Below are 22,807 nucleotides of genomic sequence, written 5' to 3'. Positions count from 1 at the left end.
TTGGTTTTCACGGAGTAAACCAGCTCAACCAGGCCTCCGTGCCTAAGTCTTTGCCGTGAAGGCCCAGCCACAACAAAACTGCCAGGCAGGCAGCTCATTTTCTCTTAGGAAGGCAGCAGATTCCCCATGTCATGTCTGCACTAGAATATTGCAGCCAGCAGAAGAGGCGGGTCACTTCAATTACATCAGAAAAGATCCAATAGGACTGTCAAGGACTTCTCCCATTATGGCCCGACTTTAAAGTCCTTATTATTGAGCAGCCAATGATGCCCAGGACTTTGTCATCAAACTTTCACAACTGTCAACATGGCCTTAGGACTGGCCAAACACCCGCCTACTCTGTGGCCTTGAACCCAGTCAGGCTCTCAGTGATCTTTCCAGGGCCCCACCCCATCTCGTCACAGAACTCCAGAAGCCATGAAACACGGGAGTCTCTATCTTTCCAAAGCTCAGAGAGAATGAGGGCAGCTACAGTCCAGGGTGAGACCAAGTAGCTGAGCTTTCTGCCTGATGTGCAAAGAGAAAACTTGAGCAGCAGGGACACGGAGCCAATTGGCTTCTTATATGTGCCACTGCTAGAAAAAACTAAGTAAAGGGACTACAGGGGCTGGGGAGGAGGCAAGCAGCAACCAGGAAGTGCTGGGTTAGGAAGGAGCACGGCTTCAGAGAAAACCTTTCTGATCCGAACTCTTCCACTTGTGCTGTTCCCAGGCTCCACTTTCTCATCCCTAGATGAGAGAATTAGAACTTCTGGTTCAAGTGCTGGGGTCCTTTGAGATCTCTGTAAACACAGTTCACTCAGTCAACATTTATTGAATAGTCACTGTTTACTGAGTCTAGAAGAGGGAGGTAGAATCAGTTCAGTACAAGAGTTTAGTCTGAGGTTTGATTGGAAGCCCATCCTACAATAGTGACTGCTCCTGAAACCCACCTGCCAAGCCACCAGACCCTGCTTGCTGCAGGGCAGAACATTGAGAAAACATGTTTGTTGTGCTATAGAGAAACCACATCCCCTTCCACCCTCCCCCTGGACCGTGTCCTTTGATACATGGAGACAGGTAACAGCTACTGGGATTATCTGGGCTCCTTCACTGGGGCCATAGGCAATTCACAAAGTTCATAGACCCTCTCACACCTCACAGAAAGCCAACAGCTAAAGAACAGATGTCCATGAGAGAGACGTCTAGAAGGCTGAACGAGCAGTGATGGGGGGGTCAGAACAGGAAGACCTAGGGCTGCTGGCAGGGTGGGTATTTGGAAGGAGGCGGTGAAGACCCAAGACTAGGATGACAGGAAATGGGTTTGGCATGTTGTGGCCTCTCCGCCTGTCTACTGAGGAAGTTCAAGGGTTTCTCCTCAGGACAGGGGGTGGGAGAGGGGTGAGGAAAGACCTAAGGAAATAAGGACCTCAGAAGACCCCCTCAAATTCAGAACAAAGGATTTCTGGTCCAAATATGTTCTGTGTGTTTTCTCCTTTTGAGCTACAACTCAGCAACCGCACCAGGGCCCCAGACAAACCACACATGGCTCACTTAAGGTAGAAACCAAAACCTGCTTTATAAGGCTGCGTGGCCACCACTGGCTTCTCTGCTGAGATATGAGGTGCCAGCCAGGCAGACAGGTGACAGAGGGTGACCCTTCCTCACCTTCTCCCCATCACTACCATCCCTCCAGCCCTACAAATACCCATCTCTATAATGCAACCACTTCAAAAAATACTCTGAAGAGGGACAGGGTGAAAGGGGTAGGGGCTCAGACTGGTCTGAACAGCAGGCTGGTTCCCGTGAGGTAGCTGATGCCCATGCTCCTGGGCAGAGGCTTCTGGAGAGAGGCCAGTTACGGGCTCACAGCCAGGAGGGAGTCACTGGTTGACTGGAAAGTGGAGGAAGTAGAAAGTCTTGAAGTCCGCCCAGAGTACTTGATCACAGGTAACGTCTGGGTAGAAAGGCTGGGCTCTTTGCTGGTGTCCTCACTATCCTTTGAGGAACTGGGTTTCTGGGGATAAGGGGAAAGGCCAGCTTGAGTCTTCTTGGATTTGGGTGTGGTCCCGTCTTCAGAGAGTAGTAGGCTAACCTCGCAGGAGCTGTGTCTTCTGGAGGGAACAGGTGGTGAAAGAAATGACTGAGACACTGTTTAACTGAGACTTTACCTTAGGATTTGCCTTCAGTCTGGAGCAGGCATTCACGACATTACGGTGTTGTAGGCCAAAATTACATGGATACGTAATAACCATAAAAAAGTTCTGTTTACTTGAAGGCTTGAGACCTGCAGTGCAAGAGTGAATGGGGGTGCGGGTAGAGGGCTAACAACTTCCCACAGCTAGTGGGTATGGCTGACAGTGGCTGCTTCAGGAAGCACTTCTGTCCTCCAGCTCAGCTTCCCTGGGCATACCGAGATCTACCAGAAAAAGGATGCTATGGCTGCATGTCCTGAGGCTCCCACCAACGCCCAGCTGGAGAATGCTGATCTCACTGCCACAGTCTGGGAAGAGGGGAAGGAAGAAAACTCTACAAACTCACAGCCAGCAGCCCCTCCCTTGCCCAGGCAGCACTCACCCCAGCTTGCTAGTCTCTGATTTGCTGAAGGCATTGAGTATCACGTCATCCTTTGAGATAGTCAGAAGTGATGTCGGGAGAGACCACTAAGAGCAAAGGAAGCAATGAGACCAAAAGGCTTGGTGGAGGCAAGGCAGGAGTGTTTGGGGTCTTGGGAACCTCCAGCTCTACCTCTAAGTGGATCATGGAACTCTCCCCTTCCCTACCCCTCAGGCATGGGCCCAAGTGGGTAAAAGTCTCAGTTCTCTTCTGAATCAGACAAGAAGTTGAGGCCTACAAAGCACTTTTTGATCCTTGAAAGAAAGGTACCCAGGGAATCCTGGAGGCAACTATTCCCTTGAAAGGAAAGAGTGGTGAGACAGAAGCAGAGCCTAGCGAAGTGAGAGAGGCCTATACATACCAACCCAACTCCTGCTGCACTCATAAGGCAGAGAAGGGAGGAGCCTGAGAAGGAGCTGTCCTCCACACTGGCAGCACTCACCACTGGAGCAGAATCAGAGACAACTCCCACGTGGAACCCTTTGTAGCACCAACTCCGGAGCAGATCTACTCCTAGGACAAGATTAGCAGGAGTTAGGGTTTAAGAAGGTAGAATCAATTGGCCAATTCTTCTTTCCAGAGAGGCCCATTTCTTGGTATACTGGGATTTAATCTCTCACTAAACTTGGCTTTCTGAGGGCAGGGAGGGCACATCACCTTTAAGCTTGTTGCCATGGTATTTCTGTTCCCATTGGGTGGTGAGAATGTTGAAATATCGTGGCTGCTCAAAAAAGCGGAGATAGCGAGAGGAGATATGAGAAGGAAAAATTCGTTCAAACTGACCACGGCGAGAAAACTCATCTTCCATCTCAACCAGAATCCGGACATCATCTGGTGTCAGGACATCCAGCACAGATGCATAGAAGTCCTGTGGTCCAAGGAACAGGGATAACAAGGGTGTGAGAGAGTGTAAGCCAGGGGCAGAGACTCAAGAAGCTGGGGAACAGGGAGCACACCCTTGGGGTCCTACAGCTTCGGGACTCTCATGGAACTACTGAGGGCAGCCTAGTGAGCCAAATCTGAAAGACATCTGTTCCTAAGTCTACTGAACTTAGCTAGTGGGGGAAGGCACTCTTGTTTGGGGTCAGGGGAGCCACTGGGGCTGAGAGGTGAAGTAGTTTGTTGGGTAAAGTCAAGATAAGGATCCAGCAATTCAGATTTGGCACCAGTCTTGTATCTACCATGCTTAAATCCAGCTCCCTTATCTGCTCTGAGAAAGTCAGCTTCCTGGGGTCTCTCACTGTGCCTCTCAGAGAAAGAAACCCAAAAGGTAAAAGTCTACAGTTTGGACAAGAGGGGGCCAGAAAACATGGTAAAGACAATTAACACTCTCCCAGAATGACAGACATGCCAAAAAATCTCTATGCATCAGAGGATCACAGGCCTGGATTAAGAAACCCTGCTCTAAAGAAAAACTGGTTGCAGCCAGGCGTGGTGGCTCACGCCTGTAATCCCAGCACTTTGGAAGGCCGAGGCAGGCGGATCACTTGAGGTTGGGAGGTCGAGACCAGCCTGACCAACATGGAGAAACCCACCCTGTCTCTACTAAAAAATATAAAATTAGCTGGGTATGGTGGTGCACGCCTCTAATCCCAGCTACTCGGGAGGCTGAGGCAGGAGAATCACTTGAACCTGGGAGGCGGAGGTTGCAGTGAGCTGAGATCGCACCATTGCACTCCAGCCTGGGCAACAAGAGTGAAGCTCCGTCTCAAAAAAAAAAAAAAAGAAAAGCTGGTTGCTTTTGGGTCCCAAATGTTTGACCAGAGAAGTTTTCTGCTAGCATTGGGGGGAAGACTAATCTCCTACCTGATCAGGAATTTTCTGGGTCAGATAATAGGCCTTCTTCATCTTCTGTGCAGTGACATGCTCTGGAGCCATTCGACATTTGTCCCCGGGGGAGGTGGGCAGGCTACGGCAGAGGCTGGAAAGAAAGCAAAGGGCAGTGTCAGCAGCTTCTTATTTGGAGGAAATATGGAGAAGGTCCAGCCCAGCAAGACACCCTTCTTGAGAGAAGACAAAGATGTATGAACAGAGGTTACTTGAGTAGTAGGTTGGACTAAAATGCACTCCCCAGAAGTAACCTGAGAGCCATCAAATATTAAGAAAAACGATACAAACCACCAGCTTTAGGTTGAATTTAAATGATAAAAAATGAGGACCTTGCAATAAGCCTTATTGTGGTATATACTTCAGTTCAGTTTAATTCAGTGAACACTTAACTATATACCCAACTCTGCCCTACTGGCTGTGTGACCCTGGGCAACTGACTTAACCTCCCTTCACCTCAGTTTCATCACCCATATTACTACAATTACCATAATCACTGTTGAGAGAGATAGTGAGACTCTGTCTCTAAAAAAATAATAATAATTTTAAAAAGATGACTAAAAAGCAACTCTTGCCCCCAAGGAGCTTATGGTATGGCAGGTGGGATATGTCAAATGACAACCACTGGACGAGCCAAACATGAGTCTACAAGGTACAGCGGGGAAAGTAAGTTTTGTTATCAGGCAAATCAGGATTTGAATTCCAGTCCTACCACTCTCTAGTTGAATGACTTTGATGGGCTACTTAATCCCAAACAGCTTCAGTTTTCTCCTCTGTAAACTGCAGGTACAAATACTAAACTTACAGGGTTATTGGAAGGGTAAGTTATAGGGTTTTCCTCACACATCTCAGGTACTAAGTAAATATAAACTCCCTCCTCTCAAGAGTGGTTCCCAATGCTTTGTGGTATGAAAAAAGAAAAAAAAATGGCCATACTGAGTTGGCTTCATGAAGGTGTATGAGCTAGGCTTTGATGAACAGCAGAGGTTAACAGCGGGTCTGGCTATGGGGCATTTCAGGAGGAAGAAACCCCATAAGCAGAGGAAAGAACACTATGAGGAACAGCAAGAGGCAATAAACATTTCAGAGAGGAGACTGGACCAACTGGTCCTTAAGGATCATTCTGACCTTGAGGTTGTGTGAGTGATCCAGTTTGTCAGGGCACAGGAGCCAGGAGAGGAAGAAGAGAGAGAGATACACCAAGAAAAAGGAAGCTGGGACCCTGACTGACTGCCCAGGTAAGGAGTTAATTTTTTTTTTTTTTTTTTTTTTTTAGAAACAACGTCTTGCTATATTGCCCAGGCTAAAGAGAGTACAGTGGTTATTCACCAGGCATGATCATCATAGTGCACTAGAGCTGTGAACTTCTGGCCTTAAAAGATCCCCCTGCTTCAGTCTCCCAAGTAGCTGGGACTAGAGACACACAACAGTGTGCCTAAGATGTTTAAATCTGATTCCTAGGCCTGTGGTTCCTGAGCAGGGGATCAACATAACTGAACATACTTGAGAGGCACTGATGTGGCACGGTAGTATGTTACTGGACTGTAGGGGCAAGATTGAGCAGCAAGGGGAACTCGGCAGAAAGGAGCACCCAGAACCCATTCCTTCCAAGAAACTATAGCAGGGCTACTCATGCTGCCAGCGGAGCTGTGAAGAAATAGGGGCCTCACCTGGTGGTGGAGCTGCTGCAGCTGCTGGGGCTGGAAATGATATCCTCTGCATTGGGCAGGACAAAACCTGCCAGATTCAGAAGGTCACGAATCATCTGGCCTTTGATGCTGATATCCAGTGGAGAGTTGGAGTGGAGGCTTCAGAAAAAGCATAAAAAGAGTAGTCAAAGCAGCACTCCGAAACAGTCTCTGGTCATATGTGCAACTCAGGGCTAGTCTCATTTACTTCCTGGCTTCCCTAGGATGAAAGCTGCTCAAACATCCCCATGCAGGATCACCATCACAAGACTCTCTTGCCCCAAAGACGGTGAATAACCTCACTCAGGTTGGTAAACCTGCCCATGACCTTGATCTGCTAAAGGAAAGCAAGCGGTAAGGATCCACTTAAAAAGAACAACTGGCTGGGCGTGGTGGCTCACATCTGTAATCCCAGCACTTTGGGAGGCCAAGGCGGGCAGATCACGAGGTCAGGAGATCGAGACCATCCTGGCTAATACAGTGAAACCTTGTCTCTACTAAATATACAAAAAATTAGCTGGGTGTGGTGGTGCACGCCTGTAGTCCCAGCTACTTGGGAGGTTGAGGCAGGAGAACTGCTTGAATCCAGGAGGCGGAGGCTGCAGTAAGCCAAGATCGCGCCACTGCACTCCAGCCTGGGCGACAGAGTGAGACTCCATCTCAAAGAAAAAAAAAAAAAAAAAAGAACAACTTACTGGAGTGGCAATGGGAGCGTGAGGATAATGGAACGATTCTATGGTGAGTGTCCTGAGAATACCACCTACCTTGGGGAAATGTTGACTTCCAGGACCCAGGGCTTGAGGTTTTCGTCTAGCATGATGTCAAAACCAAAGAGTTCATGGCAGCTATAGGGCCGCCGCACATACATCTTGAGCAGGCTGGTCACATAGGGCTCTGACCTGCTCACGGGGATGAGGAAGTACTCAGTTCAGCTCCTCTCAGAGGGCTCTACCCAGAGCTATCCTGCCAAAAGAGTGGCCCAGAGATAGGCAGGCAGAAGCAACCCAGGAAAGGTAGCTCTCAAGAGACACCTCTGGTCTGGGACCAGCTCCTGGGGATGAAGTTCACTAGAACTTAACTCTGGCCACTCCTTCCTATTCCCTGTCCTTAAAACCAAACCACAGCATGGCCAAAGTCCAGAGCACAGCAGTGTGAGGCCCAGGAGAAAGGAGGGGGTCAGCAGCAGGCCCCACACCCAGGTTGGCAATGTGACTCACGAGATGATGGTTTTGACAACAACATCCTTTATCTTCTCCCAGATGGCATCACTATTGACTCCCTTCTGGCTCAGGTAGTTCCACAAAGCCTTCAGTGCCCTGCAGAGGAGGAAGAGGAAGTATTAGGAATTAAATTCTAGGAATGAGTGACAAAGACAAAGAAAAACAAAGAAGAGACCTAATGGTATTTTCTTCATATCTCTTCCTTTCACAGTTTAAATTATGAAAGAGATGAACTTGGATGCAAATAGACCAATTCTTTTTTTTTTTTTTTTTTTGAGATGGAGTCTCGCTCTTTCACCCAGGCTGGAGTGAAGTGGCACGATCTCAGCTCACTGCAACCTCTGTCCCCCAGGTTCAAGTGATTCTCCTGCCTCAACCTCCTGAGCAGCTGGGATTGTAGGCGCCTGCCACCACGCCCAGCTAATTTTTGTATTTTTAGTAGAGACAGGGTTTCACCATGTTGGCCAGGCTGGTCTTGAACTCCTGAACTCAGGTGATCCACCCACCTTGGCCTCCCAAAGTGCTAGGATTACAGGTGTGAGCCACCACATCCGGCCTCAAATAGACCAATTCTGAATTGGTAAGTGTTATCTCTGGGTCTTATATTAATCCTCCACTCACCATGCCCCTGAACCTCCCAAAACCCCAGAACCCTGTATTCCTCTAGGCCTTCACTGGACTGGGACACTCTGCCCTCAGTACCATTTGTGGCCCTGGCAAGCCATTTCATCTGCATTGGCCTGGTACTCGGCATTCTTTTTATTGACACTGTAGTTGGTCAGATGCATGAACTTATTGCCAAGGCTCTTCATGGAAGGAGAATACCTGGAAGTCAGAAAACAAAAGGCAGAGGTAAGATGGTAACAGAGCAGATGGAGAAGGGGCCAAACATTTCACCAAATCCTGAAGAGGTGAAGAACAAGTACACAGATCTTTTCATAGCCACAAGAGCCTGAGAAGTGTGTCTATTGGCAAAGTTCTGAAAAACCACAGCTAAATTCATCTCCTTTCTCCCACCTCAGTCCCGCATGCAGGAAGACCCTCCCCAGATTTAACGAAGTAGAGAGCCTCCAAATTTCCCATTTCCTGCCTTCCCCCTTGCTAACAAAAACTATCAAAATATTTGTGATTTTTCTGTTTGGTGTCTTCTAGTTTCCCTCCCTCCAAGGAAAATAAAATCCCCAATATTGTCAGAGGATACCTCACCACTGTCACATACTTGCAACTGGCAAAGCGGACCAGTCCATCTGAAAAGAGGTAAATCCGCAGAGGATCATAGGAAGTGACGTAAACGTAGATCCGCAGATCAAATTTGCTGCCGCTGATGAGGTAGGGTTTGTGTAGATACCTACATAGGACAAAGGCCAGCTTCTCATCCAGCCAGACGATGGGGCTCAGTGGGTAACCAAGCCACAGCAAAAGCCAGCTAACAGTCCCCAAGATAAAGACCTTAGAACAGTTGGCTAAGGAAGCACTCTGGCTGGGAGAACAAAGGGCTGAACATTGTAAGAAGGGAAGCTTGAGGCCAAGGATGTGGGAGGATGGGGTAAGGGATATGTGCTACAGGCTCACCTCTGTACCAGGAGGGGCCTTCGCTTGGGGAGCTGACTCCACTTGTGAATAACCTGGATGCCAATGCCTCGAGCTGATGCTGGCTAGGAGCAGAAAGGAGATGAGATTTGCTCCAGGTCCAATACTCTGTTGTTCCCACTCACAGACCATAGTCTCCTGCCCACTGTGATTCACTCACTGGCTTCACAATCCACTTTTGGCGGCTGCTGCTCTCCCACGCTTTGCGCAGGAGCTTGGCGTCCTGGGGCAGGATAAAGGACTGGGGGAAGAAACTGAACTCCTTCTTGCCAAAGCGGCTCTGCATGCGTGACAGGTTCCGCCATAGCCGGTCCTTCCTCCCAATCTGGAATGAGCCTGGGAAATGGTTTAGCTACAAAAGGGAATAGGGTGAGTGCAGGAAGACGGCAGAGGTGAGGCCATGAGGAAGATGACAGGACTCACTCTACCATTCCAACTTCTTTAGCAGCACTCCAAGCTTTTGTTCCATCTTACTATCACCACCCTAATGGTCCTTAAGTATCCAAATGCGGAGCACTCACCAAAAGATGATTAAAACACAGACAAAACAGAGTAATGTAAGACAGACATGATATTCACCTTAAGTGCAAAGAAAAAGCTATTACGTCTTTTTCCATGAAACCCTATGGGATCAGGACAGAAAAGCATTTCGCCTTTAGTAAGTCTGGGGGCAAGGGACTCATTCATTCCAACGTGAGACCAGAAGTCCTCTTTACACATATTCAGCTTGGGAGAATGGAATGTGCAGTGGTCATAGGGAAACATAATAAACAGAAAACAGACAATCTAACTCAAGACACATTAGAGGAAAAAGCGTCTTTGAGAAGCTGCAACTGCAGGATTTCAGAGTTACATCCTCCTATGAGGTTGGAGTTCAGGAGAGGGACTCAGCTGCCCCCTACATAGGCAAGAAACTCCAAGATACTGCAGCTGAACTGGAGATGTACGTGATCCACTGGAGTCTCTCACTGTACCCCCGTCCTGTACTTTCTCCTCTGTACACCTTCCTGACTTCTCCATGGTCATCACCCTCTTCCTGCCCCCTACCCCCTACTCACATCATCACCCTCCTCTTGGCCTAGTCCAAAGTCCAGGGAAACAGCTCCTCAGAAAGGGCCCCTACCTTCTGATGCTCTCGAATAGATCGGAAACTAGGAGACTTCATGTGGTGACCCCAGCAGCCCAGCCAGTCATCGTTTCCTATGGGAGGTACATCAGGAATCAGGCTTGCTAACAGCTCAGTCCAGGGACAGAGAGAGGCCCAGAGGCCCCAGAACTGGGCACAACTCCCAGACTTGGTTTTCAAAGAGTTGCTATGGAGCTGTCCTACATGAGGCCCTGGGGCCAGGGATAGAACAATGGCCCTCTGTCTCTCAATTCTGAACAACAGGCTCAGCCCAGGATTTCAGAGCTACAACCTCCTATGAGGTTGGATTTCAGGAGAGGGCCCCAGCTGCCCCAACATAGGCACGAGGTGTCTAGAGCTCTCCCCCTATGCAAAGCCCATCTATCTGGGGCAAAAGGACAGGCTCACAGTAAGGCAAGCAACTCACTTTTGCTGATTTTGAAGTGGGACCGTCCAATGGTCTGCTTGACAATGTTGGGGGTCACTGTGCTCATCTTCCACCGGAGCAATTTCCTCTGCTCCCAGGGAAGTTTCTCCACTGGGAAGAATGCAAGGGGTGTGGGGATGGGGGGTGGAGAGGAGCAGAGAGTCATGATGAGAAGACAAAAAAGATGGCATGGCTGCTCATTTTTCCCTGGGCAGGCAAGTCACTAACTATTGCTCCAGATCAGGGTTTCAGAGGAGCACACTTTGGGAAAGAAGAGGGGCTGTGCAGGAATGAGGAACAAAGAAAGGGAAGACTGAAAGGGAAACGCAACAAGGTTGGAGAGCATGAACTCAGCATGACATGGCAAGGCTGAAAAGGGTCAGCTAAAGGACAGACAAGAAAAAGGTTGCATTAGACCTACGACCACGTGTGGAACTGAGCACAGTGTGACAACTGCCACAACAGCCATTCTGGAAATCCTCTCCTACCTACTGCCACCTCCTCCCAACTTAGCTAGCAACCTTCTCCCGGGGGGCTCTTCTGGGCTTCGACACTTGGCCAGGTTTACCTCTCTCATCCCGAGTGCCAAAATAGATGGTAGGGGGAACGTTGGGAAAGAGACTGTAGATGAGGGCTGGTCGGACAACTTTCTCATGATTGGAAAGGGGTTTGGTCAGAATTTCCATACAGCTTCTAAGACGAAAAACAAACATGGAGTAGAGACAGGGAAAAAGCAACAGCCCTGAAGCGTCGTTACTGTGACGTATGATTTCTTTCCAAGTGCTGTCTTTTAACTTGTGATTCTAAAAAGCCAGGTGCTCAATAATTAATAATTATTTTGTACATATTAATCCGTAAGGTACTAGGCTAACCTACATATAACCACACCATTAAATGTCACCTAAAGACAAGGTTTTCCAATACTTCATTCTGCAATACAGCTCCAAAATTTCCCGTGACAAGACATTGGCTGGGAAAGTCCCTGACAGGAGTGGTTCTGAGAAGGGGAAATGAATGTGGGTGGATACTAGTAGAAGAACGTGCTATGCTAAGACAAAAAAATAAATGAGGAGAGAAAACAATGATGTGAAAATTATGAAGGAGGAAAACCAAAAAAGATCTGAGGTGTAGAGACTTTTAAATAGAAAAAGGGGAAAAAGCAATAGAAAGAAAAGAAACAGTGATACTTCCAGTTCATTTTATATTTAGGTTCATCTAAAGATTCATGAACCATTAGTGCTTTTCTCCATTTTGGAAGTGATTTGTGACACTGTAATCTTATGTAACAGTATGGGAACACAGATCCGGATGTGATGAAGAGATGTGGCTGATGTGGGACAGTGGGCCATGGGGGCCCCTACTGTTACTCCAACAAGAGCTTGGCCAAGGCTGTCTCAAGGGGTGTCAACATAGCAAACATATCAACTACCTGTCAGGTACAAGCTGAGAGACCAAGATCATTCCTTTAACTAGCACTGAAAAATGGAGAAAATAGCTATTACTCTTTACAACTTAGATAATATAATCCACGAATATTATTATAACATTAATTTTTAGCTTAAAAAAGTCACTTTACCTGTTATTATTTTCAGCACAACAGAAATAGGCACTGTATGTGAAACACTTCAGTGTTTTAACTCTTAAAGATCTTTAATGAATTTTATGGAATCAAGTTAAATACTAATTCCCAATGAAAAATTCTAATTAATTCAACTCTATTCCTCATTTTCAAACTTTTTCTTCAAAGGCTTTTGGTTTACTGAGTATGAGAATTTAAGATTGTTGAAAGTCAGTAAGAATGAGTTAAAATTTAAAAACAAAGATAGAGGCCAGGTGCAGTGGCTCATGCCTGTAATCCCAGCACTTTCGGAGGCCGAGGCAGGCGGATCACCCGAGGTTGGGAGTTGGAGACCAGCCTGACCAACATGGGGAAATCCCATCTCTACTAAAAATACAAAATTAGCCGGGCATGGTGGCGCATGCCTGTAGTCCCAGCTACTCGGGAGGCTGAGTCAGGAGAATTGCTTGAACCCAGGAGGCAGAAGTTGCGATGAGCCAAGATCACGCCATTGCACTCCAGCCTGGGTAACAAGAGCAAAACTCCATCTCAAAAAAACAAAAACAAAACAAAACAAAACAGATAGAAACGTAAAATGGTACAGGCACTCTGGAAAACAGTTTTGGCAGTTTCTTAAAAAAACTAAACATGTAACCACCATACAACCTAGCAAGTGCACTCCTGGGCATTTATCCCAGAGAGATGAAGACTTCTATTCACACAAAAATATGTACATGATTATTTATAGCAGCTTTATTCCTAACAGCCAAAAGCTGAAAACAACCCAAATATCCTTCAACAGGTGTACGGTTAAACAAACTGTGGTACATCCATACCACAGAACACTATCCAGCAATAAAAAAGAATGAGAACTATTAATACATGCAACAACCCAGGTCAGTCTCCAAAGAATATGCTGAGTGAAAAAACGTCAATGTCAAAAGGTGACATACTGCTGTCATTCTGTCTGTGTAACATTCTTGAAATGACAAAAAGGAGAACTAGTCGTTGCCAGGGGGTTAAGGAGGGGATGGGAGAGTAAGGGTAGGAGGAGGAGGAATTCCTACAGTGATGACAACGTTCTGTATCTTTTTTTTTTTTTTGAGACAGAGTCTTGCTCTTGTCACCCAGGCTGGGGTGCAGCGGCACAATCTTGGCTCACTGCAACCTCCGCCTCCCAGGTTCATGTGATTCTCCTGCCTCAGCCTCCTGAGTAGCTGGGATTATAGGCGCCCACCATCACGCCCAGCTAATTTTTGTATTTTTAGTAAAAGATTTTGTATTTTAGTAAAACATGGGGTTTCACCATGTTGGCCAGGCTGGTTTCAAACTCCTGATTTCAACTCATCTACCTGCCTCAGCCTCCCAAAGTGCTGGGGTTACAGGCGTGAGCCACTGCACCCGGCAAAATGTTCTATATCTTGACTCTAACAATGTTAACAACATCCCAATTGTACTATATTGTACTTCTGCAAGATGTTACCCAATGGGGGAAACTGAGTAGAGAGTACAGGGGACCTCTCTGCATTCTTTCTTACAACTGCATGTGAAATCTATAATTATCTCAATATCACAAGCTGAATTTAAAAAACAAACAAAAAACCCTTGTGAGTTGTCTCACAAGAATCCTGAGCTTCTCCTCAAGAGACCTGGCTTCTAGTCTAGCCATGCTAGAAACTATGACCTTGGAACAGCTGCTTTACTTCTCTGGTCCTCAATATTTACACTGGACTTGATGGCTTCCATCTCTAAAATTACATGATTCTTAGAGCACAACAACAGGAAATGCAATGAAAGTACTGCTGTGTAAAGAAACAGGTAGTGTTTCCAATGATTTTTCTGTTTTTCAGTGGTTGCCAAATTTTCCATAATATACAAATGTTTCATAATAGAGAAAAAATAAGATTTTAGCAATCCAAAAGTATTTTACTCATCTTTAAAATGCAAAGTGGTTTGGAATTCATCTATCTCCATTTTTGGTCAGGTGCAGTGGCTCACAACCCTAATCTCAGTGCTTTGGGAGGCTAAAGCAAGAGGATCACTTGAGGCCAGAGTTCAAGACAAGCCTGGGTAATATAATGAGACCTTCCCCCACAACTCTACAAAAAAATTTTTTTTAAATTAGCTGGGTGTGGTGGGTGGTCCTGTAGACCCAGCTGCTCAGGAGGCTGAGGCAGGAGGATTGCTTGAGCCCAGGAGTTCGAGGTTACAGTAAGCTATGATGAATCCACTGCACTCTAGCCTGGGCAATAGAGCAAGACTCTGACTCTAAAAAATAAAAATATATATTTCCATTTTCTTGAAAATTATGTTTAAGCCTCATATAGAGAAGAAGTTATGTGCAATTTGTAGAAGTTAATTAATTAATGAGCAAATGATTAACAAACACCTTTTGTGAATTTTATCCTGTATATCAGGAAGGCTAAAGGGCTGTGTAGCAGTCCTGAAGCAGGTCCTTAAGTGTAAAAACGGTAGGACTCCAAATCAATTACATGTCAAATATCTTTCTTCTATGAAGAGTGGAGGTACTTAATCAACATCCAATATATATAACCCGAAGTAGTTCTGCTTTTCTGGAAGGAGGATGGGTTGGGCTGAAAGTGACAATTTATGCATCAGACTCAGGGTGCCTGTGATGGGATTTCTATCCACCTTCACAGAGAATCCCAGTTCTCTCTCCCACTTTCCAAACAGCTCTGTCTCCACCTTACAGGTTAGGGGCTCTAAAATTGGTGTGCTGCTGCCACACCATCACATTTCACAGAGATGCAGCCTGTCTTGTCCATGCTAAACAAGGCAGAGAAGGCTCCCTTTCTTCTTAGCTTCATCTAAGGCAGGGTTGATGCAAGGAAAAACAACCCGACTCTGGGTGCTCCATATATTGGTCAAGCCCAGTGATACACAGGTTTTAATTAAAAATTAGGGCCAGGTGCAGTGGCTCAGCCCTATAATCCTAGCACTTTGGGGGGCCAACGATTACAGGTGTGTGCCACCATACCCAGCTAATTGTTTCCATTTTTATCAGAGATGGGGTTTCACCATGTTAGCCAGCCTGGTCTCTAACTCCTGGCCTCAAGTGATCCACCCATCTTAGCCTCCCAAAGTGTTAGGATTACAGGCATAAGCCACTGTGCCCAGCCCATTATACTGTTTTTGTTGTTGTTGTTTTGTTTTTGAGACAAAGTCTCGCTCCGTCACCCAGGCTGGAGTGCAGCAGCGCAATCTCAGCTCACTGCACCCTCCACTTCCCAGGTTCAAGTGATTCTCGTGCCTCAGCCTCCCGAGCAGCTGGGATTACAGGTGTGCACCACCATGCCTTGCTAATTTTTATATTTTTAGTACAGACAGGGTTTTGCCATGTTGGCTAGGCTAGTCTCGAACTCCTGACCTCAGGTGATCTGCCTGCCTCAGCTTCCAAAGTGCTGGGGTTACAGGTGTGAGCCATTGCGCCCGGCCCATGATACTGTTTTTAAGCCCCACAGATGAGACGTGCTTCTGGCCCCCCATTACTCCCTGTTCAAAAACTAAAGTCGCAAACATAAAAATTTGGTAAAAATGCATTAGAGTTCTCCAGGCCATTAATGACTTGAGTGGTTTATCTCTTTATAATCTTTAAGAGACAAAAGATGAGCATCTAACAATGATCTATACAGCCACACTTACCTAGAGATCATGGCCACCGATTCGCTTGGGGAGACAGCACTTAATGTGGAGCACTCTGAGTCTCCTAGAGGAAGGAAGAACAGAGAAATTCTGACTAGAAGAGGCTGCAGCACAAACTTACCAAACCTAGGCAACTCTTCCTTGAATATCCTGGGCTCAACCCTTCTTGGGGAGCCACAAGCACCACCCTGCTGCTGTGCACTGCCTTCCTCAACAGAAGCAGCGGGAAGGTAAGACCAGTGGGACAGAAGGACTAGAGACCAAAGTCCTCTAGAAGGCACTATCCCCACTTAAGACCCCCAAAGCAAATGACTGATGTAGGTAATGTGAGTCAAGGACCTAGTACACAATTGTCAGCCCCCTGCCCAACAGGTCATAACCAACTGCTAGTTGGAAGTGAAAGGGTTTCCTACTCACCCTCCTCCTCTTCATTCTCATCACGGCTACAACAGTCTTCCAAACCATCTACTAGTTCTTCTTCTGTATCTTCAGTCTCAGCCTGATCTGGCTGGAGGTCAGTAGCTGAACTAAAAGAAAGAATCATGCCCCCAGCCTAGTCAACTCCATCAAAGAGGTCACAGTTGGATCCTCATTCCTTCATCATCTCCCAGTATTTGCCCCTTCTCCATTACCAATCTGCTACTTCTTGCCTGGACCTCACAACTCATTTCTCTTGTCTTCAAAGCTTAGGTCTAGGCATAGCTCCTCAACCTTACATCTCCCATTCTGCAAAGAGGCACTATGTTTTCCATTTTCTTTGGTGTCCCTCATAGCATATAAGTACAACAGTCTACATCTAAAAAACCATCAGTGGATAATCTGGTAATTGACTTGAAATGTCCCTAGGCCACTCTCTGGGACCTCAGAAAAAGGCCTTAGTGGACCAAGTTTCCAGGAAAATAACAAAACACAAGAGAAGGAGCCAACTACGTGTGTGCCATAACTATAAATGGCTGTCATTCCAAGAATGACTGAGAACCTCATTTGGTTTGGAAAAAGTAGGAAAGTCACAGGCTTCAACATTTGGTGTTCACAATTCTTATTTCTCTCCTGGTTTTTACTTAAAATAGGGGTTGGCGATCTCTTTCTCTAAAGGACCAGAGAGTAAATATTTTTGTTTGCAGGCCACTCGGTTTATCACAACTACTCAGCTCTACCATTGTAACAAGAAAGCAGCCACAGACAACTGCAAATGAATGGACAAGGCTGCATTCCAATAAAACTTTATTTACAAAAGCAGGCAACAAGCAAGATTTGGTCTGCAAGCTATAGTTTCCCAACCCTTGCCCTGAAGTGAAAACCAAAAATCCTAGGGCAGCTAAAAAATAAAACCAACCTTCAGAGGTACAGGGTCAGTGCCACCCCAAATTATGGTATATACATTCTACTGCTCTAAATGAACCAAAAACATTCTCCAACGTACCTAACATCCCTATCAGATGAGTCCAGCTCCCTGGCCTCCTCAGGTCTCTCCTTCTCAGACTGGCCCAGCTGGATGGAAGAGAGGCGGGTGGCCACGTTGGCTATGCCAAGAGTTTGAGGAGAAGGGGGACCTGAAGCTTTGCCTTCTCCAAATGCTGGGGAGTCAATTACAGATTCACAGGCAGGGCTGTGATTGAGCCCACTGGCATGTGAGGCAAGGAGGTGAATGCTGATACGTTTGGTACAGAAGACTGTATTGTCCAACCCCAAGGTATCTGAGGCACCAGGGAGGACCCGACCAACCGATCCAGCATCCTCCTGAGGAAACTGCTGATTTATCGCAGGAGGTTTCCACCGCCTGCTCCTGTTGAGGACATTCCACTGGAAGCTGGGGTTCAGGAAACTAGACTGTTCAAGCTGGCAGCCTTGCCTCGGCATCTTCTCAAAGCCTCTTGCAGTCAATTTCCTCACGGCCTCAGTGAACCGAATCTCCTTAGTTGGATCCTGGGAATCAGAGTTGTCATCCAGAGCACAGGAAAGTGGCTCTGCCCTCATGGCTAAGTTATTCCGGTTATACCAGGAAGAGGCAACACTGGTGGTGGATGTGTCGTGGGAGCCAGCGGTAGACAAGGCGATATGGGCACTGGCATCAGCTAGGACAGTGTCAATGCTTTTGGGCACCTTATGGTCAACAGGCTGCAGTGCACAGTCTCCAGTACCCCCTGAATGATGCCAGGAGACAGGCTGGATCTTGGGTGGCGATACTGGCTTCAGGCCCTGTGTGGTCTGCAATAAAGGCACTTGCGTGCTATTTGGCCGCATGAAGGAATTATTATTCAGCATGGGCTTATAGGAGGAAGAGAGTGGAGATGGGGTCTTCCCTGAGATGGCAGAGGCCAGGCTCTTCCCTGAAAGGTTTTCCCCAGCCGCTGCCAAGCAGAAGTATGGTTCTGTGGATGAGGAGGCCACGGGCTGGGCCATGGGGAAGACCATGGAAGAAGTGGCCTTGTTGGCAGAGAGACTGACAGGGAGGCTCTTTTGAGGGAGAGAAAAAGAGCTTTTTTCTGATGGGCTCGAACGCAAGCAGAAAGACTCCAGTTGCTGGTATGGTTTGTGCCTATAGCTGGAGCGGCAGTATAGCAGGGTGCTGTTGAACAAGTCCGGGAGAGAGTGTAGGTAACAGGAACTGCTGTGGCCTGCAATGACAGCCGTGGTCCCAGAGCTACATAAAGTGCTGGGGCAAAAGAAATATGCTGGCTGGGGTGGGACACCCAAGAGGCCTGGGCCCAACCCTGCTGACAGTGTCTCCACTTGCTTCTTTTCCAGCTTCCAGATTGGCTTCACTTGCTGATGGGCCTGAGGCCAGACTCTGCCCTCCGAGGGTTTCTCAGGTGGCGTGGCAGGCACTGTGCCTGAGGGACCACTCTGCTTGAAGCTGTTTTTCTGGCGGAGGCCAATACTATAGTGCTGTGTTCCTGCTGAGGCCATGAGGGGCCCACATCATGGCCACACGGTCTCATGGCCTTGCTGAGGTAAGATGCCACACACCTCCGGTAGTAGCAGCTGCATCCTTGAAGTCTGTCAGTCTGAAGCGGAGAGAAATGATAGGAAATGTTACAGTGCCAGGAGAATGGACACCATGCTACAGTGGTCCTCAGGTAAGCAGTGCAGTCCCACTTCAGCATTTTTGGGCAACCAGTCTTGGTCGTCATTTGGGGCACTGGGAGAAGAACACCAGATTTCCAGGGAGTTTTCAATGGTCTTCTTACTGCCCTCATAGGATCAAAGGTGGCTTCATTAAGGACTAAAACACTGAGGTGCCACCACCACTGTGAGGCTGCTCATGAGTCCCCACTCTGTCACTCAGAAAGCTTTCCTCTCTCTACAACAAAAAATATATCTCACCGCCCACAACTTTCCATGAGGGGCTACCTTCCCTCACCCAAAACCAGTGCGGCTAGGAATAAAGCAAACCTGAAGTGAGAGAGAGGAGTCAGTATCTTCCTTCTCATAAATCAATTCTGAAAGATTAAAGATTATTTGAGTCCAGGTGAGGCAGCTCACACCTGTAATCCCAGCTTGAGCCCAGGAGTTCAACACCAGCCTGCCCAATATGGCAAAACCCCGTCACTACAAAAAATTAGCTAGGCATGGTGGCGTACACCTGAAGTCCCAGTTACTGGGGAGGCTAAGGTGGGAGGATCACTTGAGCCTGGGAGGCGGAGGTTGCAGTGAGCCGAGATGGTGCCACTGTACTCCAGCATGGGCAACAGAGTGAGACCCCATCTCAGAAAAAAAAAAGATGATCTGAAAAACTCATTTTACATCTACTGCTCCCTAAATCAACTCAGCTGCCTCTGATTTAGTCTGCTTTTCATGGTTAAATAGGACAAGTTCAGACAGGAGAAGAGAATTCCCTTGCTGATCCCGGAGTTTATTTTGGAGCTGAGACAGCAATTTCATCTCTTGCTAACTATACAGACTTAAATTCCATCCTGTGTGTTGGTGGGAAAAAGAAGAAAGGAAATTGAACTAAACATCAGCATTATTTTTACTTAAAGTGACTTTATTTCCAGCAGCCATACTGGGACAGGAGAGTTCAGGGAGTAAGAAGAGGACAGAAGCTTTCTTTACTTCAAAGCCCAGGCTTAAGTTTGGGCTGATCTCAGGGAGGAAGAGCCTGTCTCTTTTGCGTCTTCTCAATCAGTGTTTCCTTTAATACCAAACCTGTAAGCCAGCCTTCTGGGTCTCAAACTGTTCAGCATGGTCACTTACTTTCTAAATCAAATTCACAAAATATTCTCCAATTTTCTAACTGTAAGGAAAGGTGGGCCTGCTTTCATGGCAGCATCTGGGGGGAAATAACAAAAACCGTAAAAAGTCATTTGTGGCCAAGTGCAGTGGCTCATACCTGTAATCCCAGCACTTTGGGAGGCTGAGGCAGGCAGATCACTTGCACTCAGGAGTTTGAGACCATACTGGGCAACATGGCAAAACCCCGTCTCTACAAAAAATACAAAAATCAACCAGGTATGGTGGCGCATGCCTGTGGTCCCAGCTACCTGGGAAGCTGAGGTATGAAAAACGCTTGAGCATGGAAGGTGGAAGTTGCAGCAAACCATGATAGCACCACTGCTCTCCAGCCTGGATGACAGAGTGAGACCCTGTCTCACAAAAAAAAAAAAAAAAAAAAGCCTGGGCACGGTGGTTCACATCTGTAATCCCAGCACTTTGGGAGGCCAAGGCAGGTGGATCACAAGGTCAGGAGTTCAAGACCAGCCTGGCCAGCATGGTGAAACACTGTCTCTACTAAAAATATAAAAACTAGCCAGACATGGAGGAGGGTGCCTGTAATCCCAGCTACTTGGGAGGCTGAGGCAGGAGAATCACTTGAACCCAGGAGGTGGAGGTTGCGGTGAGCCGAGATCACGCCACTACACCCCAGCCTGGACAACAGCGTGAGACTTTGTCTCCACAAAAAAAAAAAAGGCAATATAAAAATATGTAAATTGAGACACAAAAAGTTAAAACGTATGGAGGACAGAGTTAAAGTGTTGAATGTTTTTATGGTTCTTTATTTGTTCATTTCTATTTTTTTTGGAGTTCAAGACCAACCTGGGAAACATAGTGAGATCCTATCTCTACAAAAAAAAACCATAAAAAATTAGCTAGGCATGATGGCACATGCCTGTGATCCCAGCTACTTGGGAGGCTAAGGTAGGAGAAGTGCTTGAGCCCAGGAGATTGAGGCTGTGGTGAGCCGTGAATACACCACTGCATTCCACGCTAGGGGACACAGCAAGATTCTGTCTCAAAAAAAAAAAAAAAAAAAAAAAAAGTTATCATCTCTTAAAATGACTTGTTCTAGGGTGGACACAGTGGCTCATGCTTGCACTTTGGGAGGCCAAAGTGGGAGGATCGTTTGAGCCCAGGAGTTCAAGACCAGCCTGGGAAACATAGCAAGACCCATCTTTACAAATAATAATAAAAAATAAAAATTAGCTGGGTGTGGTGGCATGTGCCTATGGTCCCAGCTACTCGGAGAGCTGAAGTAGAAGGATCGCCTGAGCCCAAGAAGTCGAGACTGCAGTGAGCCATGATCACACCACTGCACTCCAGCCTGGATGACAGGGTGAAACACTGTCTCTATAAAAAATAGAATAAGAAAATAAAATAAGTATAAGATGTTTTTTGTAAGTCTCACAATAACCACAGATAACCACAAAAATCTGTAATCGATCCACTAAAAATAAAAAGCAATTAATTAAACCATACTACTAGAAAAAAACTACAAAAACAGTAAGAAAGAGGAGTTACAAAGCAACCACAAATCAAGCAGCAAAATGGCAGTAGTAAGTCCTTACTTATCAATAACAACACTGAATATAAATGGACTATGAATAAAGGAAATGTAGTATATATACACAATGGAATATTATGGAGCCATAAACAAAGAATGAAATCTCATCACTTGCAGCAACATGTATGGAACTTGAGGTCATTATGTTAAGTAAAATAAGCCAAGCACAGAAAGACAAATATGGCATGTTCTCACTCATAAGTGGGAGCTTAAAAAAGTGGATTTCAGAATATAGAGAACAGATTGGTGGTTAACAGAGGCCAGGAAGAGTAGGGGGAAGGGTAGGCCTGTTTCAGGTAATGGAGCAAGAAGTAAGTCCATTTGCTTGAGTCATTCATTGTTAAAATCTATTTCTACCAGTATAATTTCAAAGAAAAGTTGAAGTTGATTGGTGTGCTACCTGCCTTCTGGTCTGAGGAAAACCAAACTTCCCTTTAAGTAGTAATGAGGTTTTAAAAAAAATTTTTTTCAATTTTGCAATTATCTCAGACTTGCAAAAAGTTACAAAAATAGTACAAAGAATTCCTGTTTACCCTTTACCCAGATTCATCAAATGTTAATACTTTACCACGCTTGTTTTATTATTCATTCATATTCTCTCTGACATATCTCTGTGTGAACTGGTTTTTGAAATGTTTGAGCATAAGTTGCAGACATGATACCCCTTTGCATCTGAATACTTCCTAAAAACTTCCTAAATGTTTGCTAAAACCAGGATATTCTCTTATACTCAAAAAATTAGCATTGATAATACTATAAACTATATTACTATTATCTAATATACAGATCTTATCCAAATATTGCCAATTGTCCCATCAATGTCCTTTATCTGGCCCAGGATCACAAGTTGTATTCACCTTCATATATTTTTAGTCTCCTTTAATCTGTAATAGTTCCTCAGCCTTTATTTTTCTTTAATGAGCTTGACACTTCTGAAGAATACAGACCAGTTATTCTAAAGAATGAAACTCAATTTGGCTTTGTCTGAAGTGATGATATATCCTTAGTTGCATCATATGATGAGGCCCATGTCAATTTGTACTATTACTAATGGTGATATTATGCGCTTCATGATATGATGCACTTAAGGATATATCATCACTTCTGCAATTTCCAAACAAAAATGCATCATCTTGAATGTGTATTTGTACCCATTAATCAGCCTCTCTAAATGGCCAGTGAATTTGTAAACTCTGGCTCAAGGGGAGTTCAAGGGAAGGCATATTACTCAAACCTGGCAGATAAAGTTTAATGGAAGCACTTTCTCTAGGACCCATCAACATACAAGCTGGTAGGAGGTCTCCAATACTTAGAGGGAAAATGCTATTTAAA

The 22,807-nt window shown here is 46.1% G+C and overlaps 1 protein-coding gene across 4 annotated transcripts in view; it reads right to left on the bottom strand.

Moving 5' to 3' along the window:
* Positions 1-1,537: 1,537 nt before the first annotated feature.
* Positions 1,538-22,807, bottom strand: part of TTLL4 (tubulin tyrosine ligase like 4) — a 33,821-nt gene continuing 12,551 nt past the window's right edge. Inside the window, exons 2-20 of one of the 4 annotated variants that reach the window (XR_008501130.2) lie at positions 17,117-18,701; positions 16,111-16,220; positions 15,694-15,757; positions 11,041-11,165; positions 10,473-10,583; positions 10,043-10,119; positions 9,080-9,271; positions 8,902-8,984; positions 8,549-8,677; positions 8,032-8,154; positions 7,327-7,425; positions 6,874-7,008; positions 6,092-6,229; positions 4,401-4,515; positions 3,252-3,462; positions 3,037-3,107; positions 2,556-2,641; positions 2,150-2,265; positions 1,538-1,995 (exon numbers count right to left, since the gene is read on the bottom strand). Coding sequence is in view for 2 of the 4 variants with exons in the window: in XM_054478557.2 (XP_054334532.1) it covers positions 1,837-2,092; positions 2,556-2,641; positions 3,037-3,107; positions 3,252-3,462; positions 4,401-4,515; positions 6,092-6,229; positions 6,874-7,008; positions 7,327-7,425; positions 8,032-8,154; positions 8,549-8,677; positions 8,902-8,984; positions 9,080-9,271; positions 10,043-10,119; positions 10,473-10,583; positions 11,041-11,165; positions 15,694-15,757; positions 16,111-16,220; positions 17,117-18,603 (3,612 nt within the window). In the remaining 2 variants the exon portion in view is untranslated. Of the gene's footprint in view, positions 2,642-3,036; positions 3,108-3,251; positions 3,463-4,400; positions 4,516-6,091; positions 6,230-6,873; positions 7,009-7,326; positions 7,426-8,031; positions 8,155-8,548; positions 8,678-8,901; positions 8,985-9,079; positions 9,272-10,042; positions 10,120-10,472; positions 10,584-11,040; positions 11,166-15,693; positions 15,758-16,110; positions 16,221-17,116; positions 18,702-22,807 lie in introns of all 4 variants that reach the window. The other 3 variants (XR_008501131.2, XM_054478557.2, XM_054478558.2) reach the window with 3 other exon arrangements.

Source organism: Pongo pygmaeus, chromosome 11, assembly GCF_028885625.2.
Source record: "Pongo pygmaeus isolate AG05252 chromosome 11, NHGRI_mPonPyg2-v2.0_pri, whole genome shotgun sequence".
NCBI classification, from domain to species: Eukaryota; Metazoa; Chordata; class Mammalia; order Primates; family Hominidae; genus Pongo; species Pongo pygmaeus.
Note: the sequence above shows the minus strand (reverse complement) of the source record. Positions and strands in the feature narration are given on the sequence as shown.